Raw genomic sequence first — 10,520 nt, 5'->3', positions numbered from 1 at the left:
AACTCCGGGTTATCCCTCCGACGACACTCTGGGCGTACCTTCGTGTTTTTTCATCACAGAGGAGTAAGGTGAGGGACGGGGTCACAGCTCCATAAATACTTGGTATCGCTAAGAGTTTGGATGGACCCTGGAGGAGTAAATACTGCTGGAGAAACCTTACGCGCAGGAGAGGAACGTCGATTTTTCTGCAAGCTGTTACCTCATTTGTAGAAGGGCAGACTGCTTAAAAAAAATAAAAAAAAAAGCCTAATCAGTTACCACCGTGAAAGTTGTGGTGCCTCTGGCTGATATGGAAAGTCTATGACTCCGTATTGGCAGAGATATAGATTATTTTATTTTCCTCTCAGAGTGCGATGTAGTTCACCTTCACATGTCAAAGTGAGCTATTTGTCAAGATGACAGCGCTTACCCCTCTGAACCGTGCCGTACTTGGACTTGCGTGGAGCTGCTTGAGTTTCCTGTCCTGCGCTCAGTGCGGTTTAAGTGACAACCATGTGCACTCCAGTTTTATTTACAGGAGGTTGCGCAATCACGAACGCAGGGAGATCCAGAGAGAGATCCTCTCCATCCTGGGCTTGCCTCACCGTCCGAGGCCCTTCTCTCCCGGGAAGCAGGCGTCCTCGGCGCCGCTCTTCATGCTCGACCTCTACAACGCCATGGCCGTGGAGGAGGAGGAGGAGGGTGTGCAGCAGGGCGCAGAGAAGAGCTTCAGTGCCAAGGCTCAAGGGCACTCCAGGAAAAGCTACTACAACCCACAGCATGCTGGTTACTCCCGTGTGGCGCAGCCTTACCGCGCGGCCCCTCTGTTGGGCCACAGCCCCGCGCACACCACAGCGCAGGACACCAACTTTCTCAATGATGCCGACATGGTCATGAGTTTTGTCAATTTAGGTAAGTGTCACTAAAGTGGATTCATTCACACACAGGTTGTGATCCGTGAAAATCTATTCGCGAATGAATTTAGATGGGAAGTGCTTCCTAATATCATTAAAATTTAAAGGCGAAGCTGTTTTAATTCTACATCTCAAAGCAATAAATTAACCTTCTGTTAATTTCCATTCACTCCACTGAAATTAAAAAGATTTGAAAGCGTTTTAATTTAATTAATTTGATCACATATCACAATACTTTATACGGTAGTTTAAATATAATGAGATACTCCAGCACAGAAGCCAGCCATAAATGAATGACTGTATTTCTTGGCCTTTCTTGTCAGAAAAATTACACACATTATGTTCAAACAACTGGTGCTGTAACATCTCCTTTAGAAACAATCTAAAATGTTTTACATTTATTGACTCCCAATCACTTAGTATCATTATTGACTTTTTAAATTTAAATTTCAGTCATTATCTGGCCTTTGAGGTGTCACTTAGGCCTTGTGTGAGATATTTTGTATTCAGTATCATTAATCTTAACATCTTGACTTTATCAATTTGAGCTGCTTTCAATCAAAAAAGCAGCTCATCTGCAGAATGATTGTGTTTGTTCAGTAGCTGCGACCTTTAACCCAGCTGTTCAGAATTTATCAGATGACTGTCTGACCTTGAGAAAATTGGTCTAAATTGTTTCCTGTTGTTAAAAGGGGGAGTGCTATTGACTGATGCCTTTATTTGAGGTTCTGTCACTATAAGAAAAAGCCTTATTGCTCATATTTAACATTTATTTGCAACCTTTATTGTTCTGTAATGAGAATTAAAATATTGGTCATGCCACATGGAAAGTTACTCTATAGTGGATTATGATGCAGAACTTTAAATACATGATTAAAAACCACCATAAAATATAGTGTAGATAATGTAGGTATTGTAGTGCTTAGGGTTTTATTTTCTTAAATATAAAGTAAAACATGTGAATTTGTGTAGAGTTGCTTGAAACTATAATCCCTCACCTTGGCCGGAGCCCATCTGTTTCCACTTACCACTATAGCAGGGCATGTACACTGTCAGCCTTGAAAGCTCTGCTCTCGTTCTGGGGACTGTCAGTGAAGTGTTCAATGGGGCTCTGTCTTTATTACAGTACACTCAAATATTATTACTGACCTTAACTGTTTTAGAAACCTCAAAGTTCCATTTTATGCAGTTTAACGTGCTTTCTGTAACCATTTGAACTTTTGAAGCATCAGTAAGAAGTCAGCTATTAAAAACTCCAATAACATACATAAAATACTCTGCAAGAGGGCTAACGGTGTAACATGGAAACACCACTCGTTTGTTAATTTTAATGTTAAATTGAATCCAATTAGTATGCAACAGATCAGTCTTATCATCATTATTATTTAATCTAAAGTTAAATGCTCTGTGTTGTCAGTGGCACTCCTGCTTCAGATTACTGCCTGTGGCTAATATAATGGAACACGCTCAGTGGGTAAAAGTCAGACCTGACCTCTGACCTGTTTGTGCTAAGTAACCGCAGGCGCTCTCTCTTGATAAAATATCAGGGAAATGCACTGCGTGATATCAGCGCAACTGTCACAGCATCCGCTGACCTCAGCCACATTCCTCCTTTCTGCTACCAGGTAAGGGTGTGAGACAGCTGAGGTCACTTTGTCCGCATGTTCATAATGCTGATACACCGAGTCTCTTTGATGCTGTGATGGAGGTTGCTGCAGTGTGGGGCTTTATTTCATCTACAAAAATCAATGCGACCCCCTCTTAGAAAAACATGCAGTAACATTTGTATATTTTCAAGGCAATGAGATTTAAAACAGTCCTAAATGTTGAGAGTCTTTAAAAATGACAGGCCTAACACACACACACACACACACACACATATATATATTTAGTTTTAATGGTTAAACACCCTCACCGTTTTTCATGAAACTTATCGGAGGTCAGGCCGAGGTCAGAAATGAGGTCAGAGTAGACGCTCACATGACATTGAAGAATCCTGTCTGGTCTTTTCTCTCACTTGAGGAGCAGACGAAAGTGTCTTTAATTGAAATCAGCCTGTTTTTCTTAACTGACAGCCCATTCATCATGGCCAGAGAATGCAGTTAGGCACACAGTAGAGGGCCTGTCTGGGAACTGCTACCTGTATTCAGTTGACTGATTTAATGAACTGAAAAGTGCTTTTGTTGGTAGTCAAAATGTTTGGATTGGACCTTGAATGTAAAAGATGTGATAAATAACTTTTTCTGCGTGTTACTGCTGACACATTTCCTCTTTTGAGCAACACAAGCAGTGGTTCATGAGGTGAACTCATATACATTTTTTTTTTTTTTACATAAAGATTTGTTGCCAGTAAAAATGAAGCTTATCGTGAAATATTTTCTTTCCCAGTGGAGAAAGATAAAGACTTTTCTCACCAACGAAGACACTACAAGGAGTTTCGTTTTGACCTGACTCAGATCCCAGATGGAGAGGCCGTGACTGCGGCAGAGTTTCGGATCTATAAGGACCGCAGTCATGCCCGCTACGACAATATGACTCTAAAGGTTACCATATATCAAGTCATCAAGGAATATCAAAACAAGTAAGTGCCAAATTAACCCAAATGACATGTTAAGAATTGTAACGAGGTGCATTTACTAATACTACACTGTTTTACTTCATGATTTACATTCTCTGCTACTTCATTCTTACACTGTAAAGAATTTCAGATGCATTTTTTTTACTACACTACACTATATGACGGATTTAATTAGGTAGGTAGGTAGGTAGGTAGGTAGGTATTTACTTTATTAATCCCCGAGGGGAAATTTTTTCGCTACAGCAGCATACAGAAGCAATAAGATAATAATAGAAATAATAGAATAAAATAATAGAATAGAATATAATAATAGAAAAGCAATAAAAATTATCCAGCATATATAAAGTAATTTACACTCTCTCTACCTGTGCCAGCTGCAACATTTAAAAACTTTCCCAGAAACACATAATTAATAATAGGACAGTATTTTAATATAATACTTTGAGGAAATAAGCACTTTAACTTTTGATAATTAAATTCAATTTTGCTGTAAATTCATGATTGCAAATATTTTTACTCATGTTGCTAAATTTATTCCAGTAAAATATCTCAATAGTTCTTCCACCACTGTTTAAAGGATATATTACTGCTTTTTAGGGGTTTAATTAATTGAGAATAAACAGGCTTTGATATTTGTCATAAGATTTAAAAACATAAAAAAAAAAATAATTAAAAATAAATAAATAAATAAAAAGTACATAGGAAAAGGACCTGCATCAACCCTGTTCTCTGTTATTTGAGATGCTGGGAAACACAAAGCAGACAGAAAACTTCATCCTGTTTGTATCTGTCAGTTGATGGAAAGAAAATTAAAATAGCTGCACTGTCATAAAGGTACAGTTTAAAACTATTTGCATCTTGACCTCATGTGTGCCGTCTTATGTCACAATTAAAAAAAAAAGTCAAATAGTCCATCAGATATTGTCTTTGAAACTTTCCACTTGCAGAGAACATCCTTCTATCTCAAACTCTGTTCTCCTTCATTCGCACCATGTCTGCCTTACAAATATAGTCCTCGGATAAAGAGAACTCCATTCGCAAGTTGGCCACTTATGAGGCTTAGAAGGTCCATCAGTTATCACTCGTCTTGTGTTGCCTGCCAAGCTGGCCGTGTCCCAGACGAATCCATGAGGGCCCATATTAGGGGGGAAGGGGCCTCCCTCGGGTGCTCCCGTGGTCACTGTTATGCCCACCACCTGCCTGTCTTAACAATATCCCGGAAGTTTAAAGCATGACATAGCTGAATACACGAGGGGGCACTTAAAAGTGGGCCCACATTTGCTTGCCAAAAATGTGTGTGGGTGATTGAAGGGAAGATATGGCCCTCCTGGGCTTTGAAAAGTTTCAAGTCAATGGACTCTGCCATCTTAAAGCGGAAGAGGGCTCAGTTCATGTTTTCACACATGTTTTCACAGAGCGTAGTGTTTGAATTAGTGTTCACAAGCAAGTCTTTCCCAGTGCTGAGACCTTAGAGACAATATTTCAAAACAGTTTGCTCAACTTATTTCTCACCATAAAGCCCTTTAAAAAAAATAAAATCAAATGAGTACAATTCATTTGTAAAGATGCACACATTATTTTATGTTTTCCTTCAAATTATCAGGCAGATTGCTGATTATATAAATACTCACTCGTAGTATCAGTGTGAGACTGAAGATGCTGGTGGTAAGGAACCTATATGGAGGTTTTTTTTTTTTTTTTAATAGATGAAATGATGTTTACATTCAGTATTCTGCACAAAAAGGCAGTGTATGTATCGTTGATGTCTAACAAATCTTTAGAATGCATTTCATTTTTTTGGGAAACATTTGCAGGGCTGGTTTTTGGTTTTGTTCATGTTGGCTTACCAGCAGTTTTCTTCTTCATTGCCTTTATTGGCACATTGCAAAATCGATAGAACCATCCTCCTTGTGCACATGAGTGAACTAGATACAAAAACAAAAGCAACGCTTTAAAATATATTGCTTCATATCGCTATGAGTGGACAAAAACTCCACAGGGTGCCTTCAAAATCAGGGGTCAGACAATTCTGCACCAACCCGATCTCCTTTCACTCCACTATATCAGCGTCACACAACATCCTGCACTGGGTCTGAACTTTGCTACTGAACATGAATTACTAATGGGAAATAATGGTATATGAATATAATTTGCTGGAGACAGATTTGTCTGAAAAGGGCAGAGATACCTCTTCCTTTAAAAAAAAAAAAAAAAAAAAAAAGAAACTCTGTGGAACAGTTCATAGTAAACAGAGATTACAGTGTGGGATAAAAAAAAAAATCTTCTTGGATACTGCTGTGGGATTAGTGAACTTTTACCAACACAAAGTAAATAATGGCAGGATGTAAGATAAAACTGAACGTTTCAAAGAGGAAGTTCAGCTGTGTGTCACTCAGAAGGATTAATCTTGATTTTTACTACACCTGCAGTAAACACATTAAAAGTTCCTGAACTTTTGGGGCCACATGGAAAATCCTGGTTGTCTACAACCAGCACCATGTAACCACAAAACCTTAACAGGCGCTGCCTTATCCGATCTGCCACTTGAAAGGAATCCAATGCAAATTGCGAAGCGGGGCCTTTTCAGCTTAGGTTTGATTGATGCCTTATGTCAAGTTTACATTCAAGATACACAAAAGCTGATATACATGATGCATAACTCCTGAAATGTTTTGTCCATTAAATAGCTGAAGCCTTGGCACACACAGCGCAGTAGTTTTACGAGTCACAGCTTTTTCAACAAAAGGAGCAGTGATGCTTTTTTTTTTATATCCAGAAAATTCCTTTTACACACCAAATCATCACTTTTCAATACTGACGTTATTTTTGGAGAAATACATTTGGTTTAATAATGGTAAAAAGGTGAAAAATCTGCCACAGTTTGGGCTAACCTAACCTAACCTAACCTAACCTAAAGCACTGATTTGTGATCTGTCAGTTTATCTGCCTCAGTTTAATTAGTTGTGACCTCTTGAATTCAGTCTAATGCTACTTGCATGTGTGTACTAGCTGTGTGAGTGGGCATCCTTTTAACCACAGTGTCTCTAATGCAAATGTGTTTGTCTCATTGCTTTCTCTTACCTTCAGAGATGCAGAGACGTTCTTGCTTGACTCCAAAAAGGTCCAGGCGTCCGATGGGGGCTGGTTAGTGTTTGACATCACAGCCACCAGTAACCACTGGCTGATGAACCCACAGCAGAACTTGGGCCTGCAGCTCTGTATGGAGACTGTAGATGGCAAGTGACTCTCTGTTTTTTTCTCTATGAATTTAGTTATTTTACCTAATAAATCCACAAATTAGGATTGATTGCTGGACCTAGTCTTTGTGTATTTGGACTTGGGACTCACCCTGAGAGCACTCATAAATTGATAAAACAACCAATTTTCCTTAAATGTTGTTTTATAAGTTTTATTTAACTTCTGTTTGTTTAAAGGGCGAAGCATCAACATAAAATCTGCTGGAATAATTGGGAGGAATGGGCCTCAGTCCAAGCAGCCATTCCTGGTTGCTTTCTTCAAGGCCAGTGGGGTGTTATTGCGCTCTGTGAGAGCAGCTGGTGGGAAAAAGAAGAACCACAATCGTAATAAATCTAATAATCAACAAGAATCATCAAGGGCACCAAAAACTGGAGGTATGTGTACGTGTGATGCAGTTCAAATCCCAATCTATAGTAATTAAATCTTTTAACGCTGCTAACACAAACTGGTGTCACACCAATGCGAGTAATACACCCGCCAGTCCAGTCTAGATGTGAAAAGTAAGGTGCCTTAGGTTTAAGCACCAAAAACTTGGGCTTGGGTTAAAATAATAATAATTTTACGCAAGTAATATTGTGTACGTCATGTAAGTTACTTAACGTACTGAAGTTGAATATGTAATGTTCATAAAAGAAATCCATGTTAACTTTTGCTTTCTCATAGACTCATGCAACCAACCTCAGCCTTCTCCCAATGCGGACTTTATTACTGTTTGAACCGCTCGAAGTGAGAACAGGCAGCACATACAGTACATGCCTCTACTTTTCACACCTGGACGACGAGTAACGTTATACTGACGCTAATACCCTCTAGTGGACTGACAGGTGTACTACATGCGTTGGTGTGACACTGTGCTAGCTAATAACCTGTTCGTCAGACTGTCCGTCCGTGTTTGTTAGATTAGCCAACTCATTAATCTGTATCAAGATATCTCAACAATTATGGGCCAGAATATCATGAAACTAAAATAACGTCCTGACCTTCTGTTTGTTTAAAGGATGTCGGTTTACTGTTGTGACTTGTGACTTGTGAAATATGTGTAAACAGTATATATATATATGTATATGCCGACTTCCTCTCCTTTACTGCCAGCCTCAAAACAAATCTTGTGTTTTTTACCTATATGTCGGGTTCTTGCATGTTTTACTTTTATGTTGTGGCGTGTAATGAACATTTCAGTCATTAAGGGTCGATTGCAGCAAAAGTTATAGTGTTTGTTCTACCCAAACATTTACTTTAAGAAGTGTAACTCTTAACGTTAAACAACAACAAAATTTTAGGAAATCTGTTCCTTGAAAAAAAAAAAAAAGTAAATCATTGCTTCCTATATTGCAGAGTTTGGTACATTTCATTAATCATTTCAAAGCATAATCAATAATTTCGCACATTGATGGATGAATTAGTTTTTATCTACATTGTTAATTGCCCTGTTGTATCGATTAGCATTTGTCTGCATCTCTACAGTCACAGCAACAACATCTCTAACTTCAAACTCAATCAATTTGGTGTAACATCCTAAAGTAAGTAAAAACAAGATATACAGACGTCTTGTTTTCTGCATAATAAGTGATCTTATTTTTCAGATTATAACACCAGTGAACAGAAGCAGGCCTGTAAGAAGCATGAGCTTTATGTCAGTTTTCGAGACTTGGGCTGGCAGGTAAGATAATAAAAAAAACATCAAAAGAACTAACACACGGTATTAACACAATCAATGACTCATTTTAAAAATTCAAGTCATGAGAAGACCCATTGTCTTCCAAATAAAGGAAGCTAATCATCTTCTCTTTGTCAAGGATTGGATCATTGCACCGGAGGGCTACGCTGCTTTTTACTGCGATGGTGAATGCTCATTTCCACTCAATGCACACATGAATGCAACAAATCATGCAATTGTGCAAACGCTGGTAAGTATTCCTCAGAGCAAACTGCGCATGTGTATTGCAATAAAGTCATGTTTAAAGCGAATAATGTTCTTACCATTTATAATCCATTTGAAACTCACTGTTGCAGGACCTCTTTTAAACCCACTCCGTGCTCTCATTTATAGGTCCATTTAATGTTTCCTGACAATGTGCCAAAGCCATGCTGCGCCCCGACCAAACTCAACGCTATATCAGTGCTTTACTTTGATGACAGCTCAAACGTCATCCTGAAGAAGTACAGAAATATGGTAGTCAGGTCCTGCGGGTGCCATTAGTGGCGAGGCTATATGTTTAATTTATGCAATCTGGTATGGAAATCGCTGGAAGTGGTATGATGTGATGTACAGTATTATGTATATAAGGTTTTATTACTTAATTTATTTTCCTTTTTTACAATAGCACTGAATATTGTGATATTTAAATAATTAGTAAACAAATTTTGAATTTTACTTTACATTAATTATCATTTAGCTTCTATGTCCGTTGGCATATACTCCGTCTCAGTTACGTCTGTATGATAACGTTTATGAGTAAACTATTCACTGGAGTCATTGCGATCGCTTCCCCTTCTGCTTGTATTCTACTTTTCCAAAATAAAATGTGCTATGAATGTTCTCTAAGTAATAAGGCATTCTACTTGGTGGTCAGCATGCTTTTCTTTGACGCTAATTTTATTCACCAACAATCATTTATGACAAATAAATACAGAATAGCATCACAAAATGCGGCATTACAAATTGATTTTTAATAAAAAAGGGAGACTTTAATGTGACGTTATTAGCACCAACACCACAGTGTGAAAAGGCTGTTGGAAATATTTAAAATCAAATTTGATCTGTAGAAAAAAACTGCGTGTTCTTTAATATAAACCAAACTGCCTGAAGCTATTTTCAAGCTGTCACCGTCTTTCAGCGTTGATATGTTTTCACCTTTTCCTCGCCAGCTTTTTTTTTTTCTTTTTATGAGAACGTATGTTCTCAGAAGAGGATTATGTCAGTCTGGAATGAAAGTTGTATAATGTTGAGTGTTCACTTACGAATGCTTTACAAATTATGTCATTTTTAACAATGTTTATGTAAGCCTGTTCCATAAACAATGTCTGTCATTTCTCTGTGGACTTTGTCGTAGCTACAAACATCTCCGTTCCACTCTGATCCCAGCTTATGTTTGGGAAGTATATCTTAATGTAGAATGATGTGTATTTTAATAAATGTACCACTTGAAAGCTTTTATCTTTTGCTCTGACTTTACTAAACTTCACAGCTTCTCTTGCTTCATTTATCACCTGAAACGTCTCGTGTGTTAAAAGAAACTCAGAGAATAAATGCATTATTTAGTCTCTGAGCTTTTTTCCAGCTGTAGGACCTCTAGTCTTTTCAAATGAACATTGTCCTTTTGTATTTCTGTTTGGAGCTCTGCGGATGTTTTACACGCTGTTGCCGGACTACCATATAAGATTTATAAATGTTTGACAAGTATGATATAAATTAGAGTTCCACCCATGGCGCCTGTTCGCATACTCTTGGGGAGTGGTAATGCTAGTGGTACAGTGCTTGCAGTAAAGCAACGCTGTGACCTCCAAATTCTGCCCAAAAGGGTGATTATCATGAGGCTGCCAGCAGGGAAAAGTATATCATCCCGCAGGCAATCCTTTTCAGATTATGGGGGAGAAGATGCAGCACCATCGATCACATTATATATGTGATGTGCATGTTGGACCTCCGCTTACTTGCATTCTGTAAACTCCTATTTTGGATGTTGCCATCTGTTCAGAGCTACAATGCACCCCTGCAAACAAAGTGGAAACCGAGTAGGTGTTGTGGCACTCATTCAGGACAAGCAGAACTTCTAGAAAAGTGCGAGAAA

General features: G+C 38.4%; 1 protein-coding gene across 1 annotated transcript; it reads left to right on the top strand.

The window, feature by feature from the left end:
• Positions 1 to 30: 30 nt before the first annotated feature.
• On the top strand, positions 31 to 9,884 carry bmp5 (bone morphogenetic protein 5). Its single transcript, XM_069144825.1, has 7 exons — positions 31 to 891; positions 3,282 to 3,474; positions 6,559 to 6,707; positions 6,906 to 7,103; positions 8,313 to 8,389; positions 8,526 to 8,636; positions 8,780 to 9,884. The coding sequence occupies exons 1-7, from the start codon at positions 396 to 398 to the stop codon at positions 8,927 to 8,929; spliced, it is 1,374 nt and encodes a 457-aa protein (XP_069000926.1). The 5' UTR covers positions 31 to 395; the 3' UTR covers positions 8,930 to 9,884.
• Positions 9,885 to 10,520: the final 636 nt, after the last annotated feature.

This window comes from Embiotoca jacksoni, unplaced genomic scaffold, assembly GCF_022577435.1.
Source record: "Embiotoca jacksoni isolate LCO1_2020_lvr unplaced genomic scaffold, fEmbJac1.0.p SCAF_12, whole genome shotgun sequence".
Classification (NCBI taxonomy): Eukaryota; Metazoa; Chordata; class Actinopteri; family Embiotocidae; genus Embiotoca; species Embiotoca jacksoni.
The sequence above is the reverse complement of the archived record's forward strand: the minus strand, read 5'-3'. Positions and strand labels throughout refer to the sequence as shown.